Here is a 16,319-nt window from a genome sequence, read left to right as displayed (position 1 = left end):
TAAAGCATCAACACCTAGAGGACCTGGCTTGTGAAGTGTATATACTGGCCAGCGTACCTAGTACTAAGTATACCAAGAGGACACTGAAGAGGAATTTTTCATGGCAATTCACCAACAATGGATCAAATATTCACATTCTGGCAACTGAGAGCTTTGTTATTCCTCCCCCACCCTTGCTGCCTCTGGATGCTCTGAGAGCTCCATCAGGTGCATTACCTGTCCTGCCAATGCCTGCACTGCAATGGACCACGATGGGTGGCTCAGGGCACTGCCCTTTGGAGCGTGTGCCCATGCTGCTGACGGCCAGCCTCTGCTGGTTCCTGACTGCTCTCAAGAAATCAATGAGGGAAGCTGCCGAGGAAGGGACACCATAGTCTGGCCAGCTCAGGAACTGAAAGTGGGTCACCTGGCGTTTCTGCCGTTCCTTGGATGGAAAAAGAAGCAAACGTTAATGAGGTATTTTCTGTTTGCCCCTGACTACCTCTGGCTTTTTCAGATTCTCAGCCCCCTAGTATCGTTACCATCAAGGTTCCTACCTATCACACTCAACTTTCTCCACAATTGCTTCTATACAAACTCAAAAGAAAGGTTAAATGTCTGGAGAGGGCAGAATTCCAATACTGTACGATCCAGATTTCTTATGTTATAAAAAGTTTTATTCCTAAGTAACGCCACTGTTGTGTCAAGACAATATGGCTGTTTTGGCTCTGAGCTCAATATCCTGATCCTGTTTCCAGAAGAACAGAAGTAACTTATAAGCTCCCTGGAATCCTGCCTAGTCCCTTTGGGGATTTTCTTTATGGTAAAGGTTTTCCCCTAGCTTCAAAAAAAGAGAAAAAAATTTACCTCCGTGTTGTGAATTTCTAGCGTTGTTTTCTTATAATGGTTCATATTCTCCACGCCTAGATTGGTCACCGTGAGGAAGCCAAATCGGATCCGAGAGTCTTTTTCTAAAGGCCAGTACTGGCCACACTTCCTCCTGCCGCCTTCCTCAAAGCTGAAGATACACAGAGAAAGATAAGCCTTCCACCCTTCCTCTCCACAGCACTAGCCCTGCTCTCCCCGGGACCTGCTGCACCCCTGGACAGAAATGCCATCTCGCATTGCTTCTGTCTAATTTACACCCTTACTTCTTGGCAGAAAAAGGAAACCTTCATTCTAAACAGATGTAATAAGAGCTAAAGTGTCTGCACATACTCATTTAGCAGACATTTACTGAGCACCGGCTATGTCTGTTTGGTCCCTTTCCGGATACCTCTTGGTAATCCTCACATGCCTGGGGTAAATACTGGGTGGACAAGGAAAGATAGTAGAGAAAATATGATGGGCCCGATCAAACTCTCCGTCCCGTGTTTCAGTTACTGTTCATTCTCTTCCCTAGCGAGAGGCCCTGGCTGACCGAGGGGTGGGAAAAGCACAGCTCCCGGGATGCCAGCAGGAGGGCTGTGTAAAGGCCTGAAGGCTACCTCACTGCTCTTCAGTGGCTGCAAAGTTCTCCCAGGTGGGACCTCTTCCACCACCCCTCCTCCAAGTCAAAGGTGGCTTATAACAGTGCCATGAGGAAAGGATCTGAGCAAACATTCTCATTAATTTTTTTCTCCTCATCTGAAATATGTTATTAATCATAGTGATAATGATACTAGTGAAATAATAATTCCTGAAGTTTTGGCAGATATATAGACCAAAATTTCAAAAGTATTCCTTTCATCAAGAGCTCCCTTCCTGCTTGACCTATTGTGTTTCTCTTCTCTTTCTGGCAAGTTCTCCTATAGGTGGGAATATGAACAAGAAGAAAAATAGTCAAAAGTAGCAGGGAAAGGGAGAACAAAGGTGAACTAATAATTCAGGAGCCAGGGAGATGGCTGACCTTTGGAAGTAGGGAGCAGACTAAAAGTGAATTGCCTGATGTTTCCCAGTGCTTCATTTAGCAGTTAAAGCCAGGAAGGACCTCAGAATAGCCTGTAACTGGCACAAGGTCACCAGAGCCATGGATTAAAGCTCTGACAAGTCAGAGTTCTCACTCTCCACCATACCTGGCTGTGTTAACTCTGGGTCAGCTAAGACAGCTCAAACTCTTTGCCATGGCTTTCCTAATCCTCACTGTTTCTAAGAGCTAAATTCCACTCCAGTATCACCCATGCTTGGGGACAGGGTGGAGGCAGAGGGCAGTGGGTAGAAAAGAGACAAACTTACCGGGTGGTCATGACAATCACCAAGACTTTTTGCTCCCAAACCATGAGCCAGAAATCACGGTAAGTATTCTCCAAAGGGCCTAGAATGAAAGAAGACAAAGAACTTGACCCTGGGAAGCTCTTCTTTCCTTCTTAGGCTCTTCTGCTTTTTTGCCCAGCTAACCCTAACCTAACCCTAACCCTAACTCCAAAGCACATATGCTGGCTCCCTGCTTTTCTGACTACATCCCTGCTACTCAGGGTGGTCCTTGGACCACCAGCAATAGCATTGTATGGGAGAGTATTAGAAATGCACAATCTGCATTTTAGCAAGATCCCAGGTAAAGTTGTAGGTAGAATACAGTTTGAGAAGCAGCGTTACACATCTTCTCAGAGCCGTGTCATCAGGGTTCAACTACCACATCCAGACTGACAGTGTGACCTGTGCACATGTCCCTAACTGTTTTCCTCTCACCTAAGCCTTACAATCACCAGTTCCCTTCTAAACCATTCCCCTTCCACATCCCAGCATCTCCTCAGACACCACATGTTTGCAAGTCAGTCTCCTCCTTCAAAATCGCCTTTATCTCTCCACTTTCCCAACTCTGTTAACAGTTCTGGCATTCTTAAATCACTCAATCTTGAAAAGCTGGCATCAACTCTGACATCCATTTCTTTCATCTCCCAGAAGCAGTCACCAAGTCCTAGATTTTTTTTTTTTTTTTTTTTTTTTTTGCCTTTGAAATGTTTTTGATTTTTATCCTTTTGCCCCATCCTGGTCTCCCTGCCTAATTTCACTACCACAGGGACCACATCACCTTTTGTCTGAGTTACTGTAAAACCATCTTGGTTTACTTTTCTGAATAGGAATTTCTCTTCCAGTCTATTCTGGATACTCCTGCCAGTTTAATCTTTCTAAAAAATTGCTTTGTCACAGTACAGACACACAGGGTCACTTCCGCCTCTAATCCTTTGTTCATGCTATGTCTCTCACCTCTACTGCCATTGACTTTCTGCCCATTTTCTTGTTTCTTCCCTTCCAGCTTTATTGAGACATAACTGGCATACAGCACTATATAAGTTTAAGGTGTACAGCATAATGATTTAACTTACGTACATCATGAAATGATTTCCACAGTAAGTTTAGTTAACATATATCATCTCATACACAGACAAAATAAAAAAAGAAAAAACATTTTTCCTTGTGTTGAGAACTCTTAGGATTTACTCTCTTAACAACCTCATGTATAACATACAGCAGTGTTAACTACATTTATCAAGTTGCACATAACATCTCTAGTACTTACTCATCTTATAACTGGAAATTTGTAACTTTTGGCCACCTTCATCCAATCCCCCCTCTCCCCAGCCCCTACCTCTGGAAAACACAAATCTCATCTCTTTTCTGTACGTTTGTTTTTGAAGTATAACTGACTCACAACACTATGTTAGTTCCTGGTGCACAAGTGATTCATGTCTATACATTTCTAAATGACCACCACTATACCCATTTTCAAGTGCTGCCTCTTCCTTAAAGCTTTCTCTGAACACCACACTCCTTGCAGGGCTCTCCTGTCAGCTCTTGCTGGCACAGCTGGGTCAAAATAGCTTAACCATCTAATGTCTATGGTCTTACACCAGTCATTTTACTTTATTAGATTAGACTCTGTAACAGTGGACTTCTCTGAAGAAATAAAGTCAACGGTTTATGCTGACATGGGTGAAACAATCCACTAACCTGGCTTGTAAGGGCTTCTGAACCAAACAGACATGCATTCAAATCCTGGCTCTGCCACTTAGTAACTGTGTGATCCAAGGTTACCTAACCTCTTTGGGCTTCAGTTTGTTCATAGATTAATAAACCTTCCTTGCAGAGTCTCTATACTAATTAGATGGTGATTATGTACTTGATATATAATAGATATTTTCAATAAATGACAGATACTATTATTAGAAATATGAATAAAAATCAGAATACTGAATCTAGCCAAGAAGGTTAACCAGGTAAATTAAACCAGCCTTCTCAACATCTCAGGATCCCATTTTCCAGTCTTAACAGAGTGCTGATACCTTCAAAAGGTAGAGCAGTGCTTAACTCAAGAAATCCTATCTCAGGGGTTGGGCAGGGGAGAAAAAGAAGAAAAAAAAAAATCCTATCTCATAATCCTGGATGAGTGTCTTTTCCTGGTCAGGGCTTTCTGAGCCAGCCTATCCCTGCAAAATCAGCAACTATGAGCAGTGTGCCCTTGCCTTCTGAACCTGGAGAAAGGGGCATTCTGAGACTCTCCAGAGCCAGTCCTCACCCTCCATAAGCCCATTTGTGTGGAGGCCATCCTCCTCAACAAAAACTACTCTCAGGCAGATGACATATTCTACAGCTTTCCTGATAGTTCTCTTATTTCTTCTTAGGGTAGTAAAAGGACGCTTTTTGGAGGGAGTGGTCCCTGCTATAGGAGAAAAATAGTGGGGGAGGACATAGCTCAATGGTAGAGTGAATGCTTATTAATAAGCATGCACGAGGTCCTGGGTTCAATCCCCAGTACCTCCATTAAAACAAACAAACAAACCAACCTAAATATCCACCCCCAAATTTTTTTTAATGAAAAACAAATCTGTGACCATCAGACCAATTAACAATGTACCAAAAATCTGAAGGCCCCTTTCCCTTTTCTTCTCCCTCAACTTCCATTTTGAAAAATTTGAAACCGACAGAAAGTTGGAAAAAACAGCACAATGTACTCATACGTTCTTTAGCTCAAAAGCTATCATTTTTAGCTATCATTTTGCAACATTTGTGTCTCTCTCTCTCTATCTATAACATATATTTTCTTTTTTACTGAACTATTTAAAAGTTTCATACATTTTGATATTTTACGCCTAAATACTTGAATAGTATTTAGAAGAAAAAGAACATTCTCCTATACATTATCACAATGAAGCAATTAAACCAATAGCATTATCTCATACCCTGTCTCCAACTGTCCCAATAGGTTGTCCTTAACAGTTTTCTTCTCCAAATTGAGTTTCCAATTATGGATGATACATTGCCTTTGGTTATCAATGTCTCTTTAGTCTCCTTTAATCTAGAACAGTTCCCTGCCCTTTGTTTTTTGGTTTTTGTTTTCCAAGGCATTCACTTTGAAGAGTCTAAGCCAGTTCACTAGTATGTCCCACAATCTGAATTTGTCTGGTTTGTTTCTCATTAGACTCAGACTTAAAAACTGGCAACATACAACATAGGTAATGTTTGCAGTTCTCACTGTATGTGTCACAACAAGAAGCACATAATATCTCTTTGTCCATTACTGGTGATACTAAGTTTGATCACTTGGTTGAGGAGGTATCTGCCAGATCTCTTGTTGGCAATTCTCCACAACGGTCAAAGAGCCTTAAGCTCGTATGACGGGCTGTTGTATCATCCTATGTTGGGATTTCTTCCCACCCTTTTTGAAGGCAACCTGGTATTCTTGAGATGGCAGAGGACAGGTTAGTAGTAGTACTGGGGCCCACAAATTCCATCTGAAATCCTAGAGCCCAGTACTTCACTGTCTTAGCAAAGACTATTCATGTCAGAGACTGCTGGCCTGCTCTGTGATGGTATAAGGACCAGCAAAAGCCTCTTAAGACTGGTGGGTATAGCTCAATAGTAGAGCGCATGCTTAGCATGCACAAGGTCCTGGGTTTAATCCCTCGTACCTACATTAAAAACAAACAAAACAAACCTCTTAAGACAGCAGTACCCATTCATAGATTGGACTCAGTCTCTGGGAAGTCCCACTGCCATTCCTGGACTCCTACTGGACATGAAGAGCATCTCACTGGCCAGTGAATTCTGATGTCCTATTCCCGTGGATTGGCAACATTAAGACATAGTCCAAAAATCTGTAGTTGTGTGTTCAAATCTCTAGTTTATCTCTATGCAGTGAGCTTTTAGGCACATCTGGTACAGAAACTCTGCACCTCTCTCTGCCTTCCTCAATAACCCTCAATCTTTATGAAAGGCCAGAATCTACTGGCCACAACATCACTTCAAGTTACCATTTCCTTTAAAAATTATGCTGTCATCTGATGCAAACAGTCACAGGTAGATGATATAAAACCAGTTTGTGACAGGCAGACTAACTTACCTTGTGTACCAATGTAAGCATTCTTTTGCTTGTAGCCATCCATGAAACTGGCATTGATGTAATCTGTCTAATGATAAAAAGAAAATATTACTGCAGCTGTGTGAATACAGCATTTGGGTAGGAAAATAATGTACTAGGTAAATAAAACCCAAGGTGAGGATATTATCTTGTCAAGAAGAAAATGAGACCTGAAAGGGCCAGTTCAAAATCTCACTTCTGCAATGTTGCTGGGACGACTGTATATCCACATGCAGAAAAGTCAAGCTGGCCCCTTCCTCACACCATACGTAAAAACCAACTCAAAATGGATCACAGATCTAATGTTAAGAGCTACACTATAAAACTCTTAGAAGAAAGTATAGAATTACATCTTTGGATTAGGCAAAGTCTCCATAGATATGACCAAAGCACAAACAACAAAATAAAAAACAGATAAATTCAACTAGATTAAAATTGAAAACTTTTGTACTTCAAAGGACACCATCAAGAAAGTGAAAAAAAACCCACAGGATGCACGCACTTGATAAGGGACTTGTATCTAGACTATATAAAGAACCCTGACAAATAAACAGTAGAAAGACAACCCAGTTTTAAAATGGGCAAAGAATCAGAATAACCATTTCTCCAAAAAAGATATACAAATGGAAAAAACAAACAACACACACACACACACAAAGATACACAAATGGCCAATAAGCACTTGAAAAGCTGCCCAACATCATTAATCAGGGAAATGCAAATCAAAACCACAACACGATACCACTTCACACCCACTAGGACGGCTACAGGTAAAAGATAGATAGTAACAAATACTGGCAAAGATGTGGAGAAATTGGAACCCTCATACACCGCCAGTGGTAATGTAACATGGTGCCGTCACTTTGGAAAACAGCCTGACATTTCCTCAAAAGGTTTAACACAGAGCTACCATAGGACCCAGAAATTCCACTTCTGAGGGAAATGAAAACATAGATTTATAGAAAAACTTATTCACAAATATTCATAGCAGCATTATTCATTATAGCCAAAAATTGGAAACCACTCAAATGTTTATCAACTAATGAATGGGTAAATAAAATGTGTTGTATATTCATACAATTGAATATTATTTAGCAATAAAAAGGAGTGAAATGCTGATAGATACTAAAATGTGGATGAACCTTAAAACATGCTAAGTGAAAGAAACCAGACACAAAGGTTATATACTGTATGATTATATCTATGTGAAATGTACACAACAAGTGAAAAAAAAAAAAAAAAACAACAAGCAGGCAAAACGTAGGTGGGTTTGGGGGAAATGGAGAATGACCACCAAGGGGAGTTTCTTTTTCAGGTGACTGCAGTGACAGCTGCACAACTCTACAGATCTGTTAAAAAACCACTGACTTGTACACTTAAAAGGAGTCTATTAGGACTTGCAGCTCAGAACCAAAACCTAATGGGAGACAAGCCAGGCAACCTGAGCAGGAACATCCTGTCCCTGCTGCCACAAACACACAAGGCGAAGTGTGACTGGAGAAGGAAGAAAGCTCTACCTCCTATCTAGGACCATCAAGAGAGGGGCCAAACACCCAGGCTCTATTACTAACTGAGTTAACACCAAGCAAAAGCCACACAAATTCAGAGTCTCAATGAATAGCTTCTGACTCACTGTCTTCTGCCAATGTCCTCAGTCTTATCTACTTCAACATCATTAGCCATCAGAGAAATTAAGTAGGATTTAATTTTTTATTATTTTTATTATTATTTTGTTATTTTTATTATACCTTCTCACAAGATTTCTGCCAACATCCTCTAATCCAAGCTGATAAAAAAAGAAAGATGGGCACAGCTCCAGTCTTAAGTCATGGTATAACTAGTTGAGAGTCCCTAGCAGCTAGGATGGATACGAGAGGGTGTGGAGGGTTATAGGAGGACAAAAGAAAGAAGTTTAATGGCAAACTAGGGAAAATTCATACCCCACTCTACTCTAGAGAGGTCAGAATGACTCCCCAACCGGCCAACCCTTTCTCCACTGGGTTCCATCACTTGGAGGACAGTCTGAACTGTCAGTACCCCACAGACACCCTGAAAAGACATCTCCATCTCATGGTCAAATCCATGTTACTTGGATATATGTCCATTAGTTAGGCAGTCTACCAACTTATCTTCCCGCTAATTATTTAGTCAAGAGTTTCCTGCTGTTCTCTCCTCCCACAGCAGCTGGTATTGACCTCATACTACTAGTGTTCTATACTGACTTGGACACCTTCACTGAGCTAATGGACCATCTGGAGAAGATCCAGCAAGGTAAAAAGCCTCATTCACTCCCAAACAGATTTCTCAATCCAGGCCCACCCATAGTAAGCCAAAGTCCATTCTCTGTTCAGCCTGGTACATTCCAGTAGTATATCCTGCAGACCGAGGCGAGACGGCATAGAAAAGTACAAAGGCTTTACCTGGTACATGCCAATCAACACTATTATATATGTAATGTATAAGCTGTTACTCTTGGAGCTACCTTCATGCTTTGAAAAGAAATGTTACCTCTTTAAAGGAGTCTTATTTCTTTATAACTAAGGATACCAGCTTTCAGCATTCTTATCTGTGAGAGCACTGGGCATTAAAATCACCAATTTCAGAAAACTCGTTAGATATTAAAACTGAAAATGATCTCAGAAATAAAGTATAGACCTGGGGCAAACTGAAATAGCAAGGAGAACCAAAGCAAGCACACTAGGGCCAGGTTCAACAGAAACTGGACTAACAGCTTGATAATTCCAGGAGAACTCTGTTGAACAATTCACTAGTAAACCTGAATCCTCCACTTACTGTAAAAATAAAGCCTCTGCCAATGTTTGCAGTAATGAAAAGAATTATAACTTAAGCAATGATCTTCAGATTAATTACAGGATGACGAGAATAGTCTCCTGGTACATTAGGTTTCACTCGTTCACTCACAAATAATTTACTGAATGTCTGACACATGTCAGGCACTGTTCTAGGTCCTGGAGACAGAGCAGTCAACAAGACAGATCCAAACAGGTATCTCTGACTCCAGAGCCCCAGCCTATCATTCTCCACTCCTTCAGAGCATATGCTAAGATGATCTCAATAATACTGATGAATTTGCCCTCAGTTGGCCAGACGCTTAGCTAATGCCCCTACAGGAAAACCCTCTTTAAGGATCCTAGACAGGGCTATGAATTCAGTTTATGTGCTTGAAATGGCGGGGTCAAAAGAGATTAAAACTATGATCCTAGGGTCCTAACTCATGTACCACATATGCCAAAAATAAGACAATGATTTTCCCAAGAATGATCTTCCAGAAAAAAGAGGGGGGCTGTAACAAGTCCCTGTACTGTGTGTCATGTTAAAGGGAACTATTTAAATTCCTCTACTGTGAACATCAACCTCAATGCTGTTTTTCTGATGTGTACAGAGGATACCAGACAGAACTGCTATATCAGAAAGAAAAAGAAGAAATGGAACAACTATTTAGTTGTTGACCTCAAAATTCTAAATGTCGGTTATTGCTGTAAACAAGTTATATTAAAGAAGACTTTAAAAAGGAGTATGTCAACTATTATGCTATAGAGGATGCATGAGACTATAGAGGATGCATGAGATACAGGATGAATGAAAAGAAAAAACTGTGCTAATGTTATGCTAATAGATTTTTCTGATTTAGGATAAACTTTTCAGTGCCAATACCATGCACTTCAAAAAGGAAAAACGATGTGTCCTGGAAAACTGTTAGATTTACTCAAAAAGTAGCTCAAATAAGGACAAAGACACTGACGTAAAAGGGGCATGTGAAGAGTCTAAAGAACATTTTCACTTAATATCTCTACTAATTATTATATAATGTGATTTGACATGTAGAGATATGATCAAATTAATATATTAAATAACATAGGCATTTGACCAATTCATTTCTATCCTGGATATTTAGGTACATACTAGTTGTCTAAAATTTTTGTCAGATCCTCTAAATAGAAAAACCAGAGGACACTTATAATCAGAGTTGCCCTGTAATGATGTATATGCACTCACCAATATGGTGGATGATATGACTAATTTTATAACTAAGGAGTAAAAAGAGAAATAATTGAACAGTTATCAAGCACCTACAATACACCAACCTTGTGCTATCAGCATGTACATAAATTTCATTTACTCTCCATTTAGCACTACTGTAAGATGGGAACATAGGGACCTGCCTATGGTAACAGACTAGTATGTAGCAAAATTAGAACTCAAACCTTCTCGCTCTGGCTTAGAGTCCATGTTCTTTCTACTACAGTATAATTAAGCTTCACTTTGGAAGAGGCTTAAATTTCCCTCAGTGCTTCTGAGAAGATGACACTGATCTTCCTACCTGAGTGTGGCCACTTCGTTTGGTCAGCTTCACTCTAGTTTGGTCCAGGCAGGGTACATCCCCATAGCGGTTCTTCTCCAGGTTTCCTGGAGACCTGAAGGAAATGAAATGAGCAAAAATAAAGAAAAAAACAAAAAACAGCTACAAGAGTTGAAAATGTATGACTACGGGAGTAGAAAGGAGGGTAAGGCAGGAGATTGCTGTTTGTCACTGCTTTTTCCTTGTACTATCTGGTTTTGAAAAAATAATTTGCATATGTGTTGATTAAAAGCAAAAAGATACTACAAAGACTACCCATATAAAATAATACTCTATATATTGTTCATAGCCATGAACGTATATGTAATAGTATAAATAAAATGGCCTGGATGGGAACATATCACATTCATACTAGTGGCTGCTTCTGGGGAGTGAGAAGAACTGATGGCAAGGATTAGAAGGGATTTCAACTTTACAGTGAATTCTTTCTTTTATATAATAAAAGAGAAGAAGCAAATACGACAAAATATTAAAAACTGTCAGTATTAATTCTGGTGATAGGAAATAGTTGTCAGTCATGTTATATACTCTGTACTTTTCCATATTTTAAAAAATTCCCTCTTCCCACACAATTTAGCCCAGCTCATACTTTAGAAAGTTCCAAGAACAATTAAATAGAGGAAGGAATACTCAAGACCCAGAGTGCTGGAGCAACTGGATATCCACAGGCCAAAAAACCGAACATCAACCTAAGTGTCTTATACAAAAATTAATTCAAAATGGATCACAGTTTTAAATTAAATGTAAAACATAAAACTATAATACTTATAGTAAAAAAGAAAGGAAATCTATGGATTCTAGGGCTAGGCAATGTGTTTTTAGACTTGACAACAAAAGCATGATTCATAAAAGGAAAAATTGACTAAAACTTCATCAAAATAAAGTGGTTCACAAGAGACCCAGAAGAGGAGGAAAGGAAAAGCTACAGATGGGAAGAAAATATTTGCAAACCATGCCTCTAAGAAAGAACCAGTATCTAGAATATAAAGAACTCTCAAATCTCAACAGTCAAAAAAAAAAATCCAAATAGAAAATGAGCAAAACACATTTTACAAAGAGGATACACAGATGGTAGACAAGCACATGAAAAGATGCCCAATATCATTAGCCATTAGGGAAATGTAAATTAAAACCACAATTTTAACTTTAACTTACGGATCTCATTACACACCTATCAGAACAGCTAAAATAAAAAATAGTGACAACACTGAATGCTGGTGAGGGTGCAAAGAAAATGGATCACTCATACATTGCTGGGGGAATGTAGAATGGTACAGCCACTCTGGAAAACAGCTGGGCAGTTTTTCATAAAACTAAATATATAGTTACCATATGACTTAGCAATCCCACTCTTGGACATTTATCCCAGAGAAATGGAAACTTATGTTTACACAAAACCTAGACATAAATGTTCGTAACAGCTTTACTTATAACAGCCAGAAGCTGGAAACAACCCAGATGTCCTTCAACAAGTATACAGTTAAGCAAACTGTGGTACATCCACACAATGGAATATTACTCAGCAACAAAAAGGAATGAACTTGACACACATAACAACTTGGGTGAATCGCAAAGAGAATTACACTGAGTGAAAAAAAGTTACATATAGTATGATTCCATTTATATAATAACATTCCTGAATTGGCAAAATTATAGTAATGGAGAATTGATTCGTGGTTTTGGGGGTTAGGGACGGGGAGCAGTGGGATGGAGGTATGTGGTTATGGAATTCTGTATCTTAACTGTGGTAATATACACACAAAACTACATGAGTGATAAAAATCGCAAAGAACTAAATACATACACAAACTAAAACTGGGGAAATCTAAATTAAGATTGGTGGATTGTATCAATATCAATATCCTGGTTGTGATATTATATATACTTTTGAAAGATGTTACCATGGGAAAACTGTAGAAAGAGTACACATGGTCTCTCTCTGTACTACTTCTTATGAATACATATGAATCTATAATTATCTTATAATACGAAGTTAAATTTTTAAAAAGTCTTTAGAAAAAATGGCATAGGGGAGAAAAAAAGGAAAAGAAAGTCTCTTGGTCCATGGGCATTGTGCACAACAGTGAATACTCTGATATCTACTTCATAATCTGGAATGCCAAGGGAAACCTAAGTTTGTTCTGTGTAGGTAGTTCTAATGGAACCTGCTGTAAGACAGAGCAAGGTCAGGAATCCCCCTCTTCTCTGGCTGAGAAAAAGACTGGATGCATACAGGGGTCCTGAGCTCTTGCCACAAGAAAGAAACAGAGCTGTGTGGGAGAAAAAAATACCCTCCCCTCATGAAATGCTCTGCTTTCTCTTTCTCTTCTCTTTTTTCCCTTTACATTCTTCTTCAGCTTACTGACTTTTTTCTCAATTGCTTCTTCTCTCTTACTTTGCTTATTTGTTTCCTAACTCATTATTTTCCCTCTTTCTTTTTCCTAAAGGGCTCGCTCCCTGCATATCTTCTTTATAGCACACTGACTAAGCTGGACAGGAATTACAAGGGGAAAGAGGTACTCACATAATCACGGATTCCTGAGATAGCTAAGCTACCAAAGTAAGTGGATATCAGTAAGTCTAACATCACTTATCATACCCTGAGGTGTAAAGAAAGGAAATAACGTGGGTAAGTTATAGAAGGGATTTTTGGCTAAGCTGGAACTTGAGCCTGGGCACCCACTGGGGAGGGCTTCCTTAATTTTCAACAGAGCTCAAAACTTGGAGAGAAAGAAATTTCTGCTGCAGCCAATGAAAACATGGTAAGATAAATGAGAGCAGCAGTAAGAAAAATGATTCATACTCTATTGCCAACAATAGTTATCAAGTAGTTATAAACCAGTTATAGACTAACCAGGGGGTTTTGTGGTAGAATTTAGGTAGAAGGAAAGTCCCACAAGGTTAAATTCCGAAGGGGCAACTCTTCTCTCTGACTGACTGTGGATTATTTTAAATGCACCAGCACCCCTCCTCAGGAAGTAATGTAATACTATAAATGCCCTAGGGAGAAACTGCCCAAATGAAAGGATCAGAGATCACACTGAGGACGAGAAAAGACAGCTTACATTTTGAGCTTACATTTTTGTTTTTTCCTAAAAACATTTATATTTCAGGAAAATATTCTTAAAAAATGTATCCATTATTACAGGGTTCCTCTACTAGTACCAAAAAATTCAGAAATTCCAGAGCATAGCCTCTTAGCAACAAGCACCAAGAGGTGCCTCTTTCTGGGTGAGAGAAACCATCACCTAAGTGAGAGTGATGCTCCTTAATACCAGGAAGAAAGGTGTGGAAGGAGCCATATCAATGTGTGCCAGAAGCATCTTGGTAAGTGATCACTGGCCCAAATCTTTCCCACTTACATGGAACAATGGAAAGTGCCAACAGGGTTCTCACGACGAATGTCTTCATACTCCTCATATATCCCTCGCTTCTGTCTGGTGCTGACATAGTCCATCAACTCTTGGATGGTCATGGCGTGGGGACCAGGAACATGCACTGAGTCCCAGTCTAAGGCAGGAGGGAGGGAGAACAGGATGATCTCATCGAAGGGATCCGGATGGCCGTTCATCTGGGGTAGGAACTGGAAATTCCAAGTGGCGAGGTCAATTCTGACGTACCCACCCAGGTTTTCTGGAAGGCACTCCCTGGGCAGGTGCTGGGTGACCTCAGATGTCTTTAGTATCTGAATCTGGAAGGCCAGAAAGAATCATGTGAGTGGCAGTGCGGGGAGGGGGAGAACAACATACAGATAGTGAAGAGTAAGAATAAATGTGCTTTGCAGAATGAGATGAGATGTGCATGAACACCTGGTATACTTACAAAAGAAGTACACTGCATTTCACCTGCTTGGGATTGAAGTCCTATGAATCTCCCAGAAAAAGGTGTCACTTCCCAGAATGTATATCAAATTCATCCCTGGAATTAGGGGCCCTTAGATAAAGGTACAGTGAAGGAAGGCTTTACACTATCAACAAGGCTTTCCAGTACCATCTTACGTGGGTATTTGCCTTTTTGACTACTAAGAATGCACAGGAAGTGGTTATTTTTGTCAGCTTCATACTAAGGCAACCAATTCTAAGCCTGTTGGCTTGTGCTTTACTCACAGTTCAGTATGGATGTTCTCAAAGATAAGTTTCTATAAAAGCAAGACAAGATCAGACACCCAGAGGCAGGATAGTCCATGCTGGAAAAGTAATCTTAATACCTAATTCTGCTGTCTGCTGGGACACAGCCATCCTGCACCAAATTAGCCTAGCTGGTTCTCTTTGGAATCTGTGTGGAATGGGAATGCTTGACTCAGTTGCTGTTGCCTCTTCCTGGAATGCCCTCTTTTCCCCCGTGGCCTTTTCAAGGACCAGCTTGCAGCTCACCTCCGCTGTGAAGCCCTGGCTAACTGCAGGGGCAGTATTCTCCTCTGTGCTCCTGCAGAGCCACAGGCTTCTGCACATGTCTGTGTTTCCTTTCAGGGTCATGAGCTCCTCGAGGGTAAGGGCTATCTCACTCAACGTTTAATTCCCAGGGCCCAGAGCCTGGCCTGCAAAGGTGCTCGATTTATTTTGAGTTTACACATGCATGTATACTTGTATATAATTCAAGTGTAAGAACTTGCCTAAGGCGTCCTCGCAAAGAGTTATCTTAAGAAAGACTCTCCTACCCTGGGTCACCAGGTCCCTAAGTAGCTTCCACAGAAGCAAACGTCTGTAGTTTCCCCTTCCATTCCAAGTCACCTCAGCTACAAAGATCTGTATTGTCATTATTCATGTAACTTCATAATCTCATACTTAAAAAAAAACTCTGACAACATTTTACAACAACTTTATTATCTTACTCTATTATGTCAATGTTTTCATATGGCATTTCTTTCAAAAGTGAGAAATGAATGAGTGAATGACTCAAACCATGATCTTTTCAGTCTTGGAATACTCAGGGGATGAAAAGAGAATTAAGATAATTTTAGACAACATAGATAAAAGTAGAAAGAGATAGTCAGAGACTCTCCTCAACCAACCTGGTGATCAAAGGGACTGAATGGTACTTCTAGTTGAAGAAATTCAAACACCAGTTCAACAGATGGAATTATATTGGAAGTGGCTAAATATTAAAGGCCTGTAGAGCATACGACTAAACTTTAGAAGTAGTAGCTATCCCTTAGTTATCCAGGGGACACCTTCCTTCAGTACCATCTGCATGTAAAGTGCCACAGAAAACTATGTCCAGGTCCTGGCTTCAAGGAACTTGTAGTACTGTAGGAAAGACAGCCTGTACTGAGCTGGTCAAGAATAAAACAGAGGATGTAAGTGAATATACTAACAGAAGCATAAAAAAACTCTAAAGCCAGGAAGGTTTTTTGAAGGTAGAAAATTCACTGGCAGGTTTCAACAGTAGAGATGGGAATGTATCTTGGACAGATCCTCCCAACAGAATACAGTTAGCTGGCCTTACCCTCTCGCGGACTTTGTCCTTCAGGAGGAGGCTGATGATGGAATAGGGCACTCGGAACCATATGGGTGCTCCCACAATCAGCACTTTCTTCAAGCGAGCTGGGAAAGCTCCCTGTGGAGAACACACACAAGGATTTAAAGATACTAATTTGGGCACTGCAACCTGTGACTGCTCAAG

General features: G+C 40.2%; 1 protein-coding gene across 5 annotated transcripts in view; it reads right to left on the bottom strand.

Moving 5' to 3' along the window:
- Positions 1–16,319, bottom strand: part of PTPN9 (protein tyrosine phosphatase non-receptor type 9) — a 65,138-nt gene that overhangs the window by 3,321 nt on the left and 45,498 nt on the right. For all 5 annotated transcript variants that reach the window (XM_031440787.2, XM_031440790.2, XM_031440791.2 and 2 more), the window contains exons 6-12: positions 16,143–16,253; positions 14,060–14,388; positions 10,659–10,752; positions 6,299–6,365; positions 2,194–2,272; positions 847–997; positions 217–424 (exon numbers count right to left, since the gene is read on the bottom strand). In XM_031440787.2, coding sequence (XP_031296647.2) covers positions 217–424; positions 847–997; positions 2,194–2,272; positions 6,299–6,365; positions 10,659–10,752; positions 14,060–14,388; positions 16,143–16,253 — 1,039 coding nt within the window. The remainder of the gene's footprint in view (positions 1–216; positions 425–846; positions 998–2,193; positions 2,273–6,298; positions 6,366–10,658; positions 10,753–14,059; positions 14,389–16,142; positions 16,254–16,319) is intronic.

This window comes from Camelus dromedarius, chromosome 29, assembly GCF_036321535.1.
Source record: "Camelus dromedarius isolate mCamDro1 chromosome 29, mCamDro1.pat, whole genome shotgun sequence".
Classification (NCBI taxonomy): Eukaryota; Metazoa; Chordata; class Mammalia; order Artiodactyla; family Camelidae; genus Camelus; species Camelus dromedarius.
Note: the sequence above shows the minus strand (reverse complement) of the source record. Positions and strands in the feature narration are given on the sequence as shown.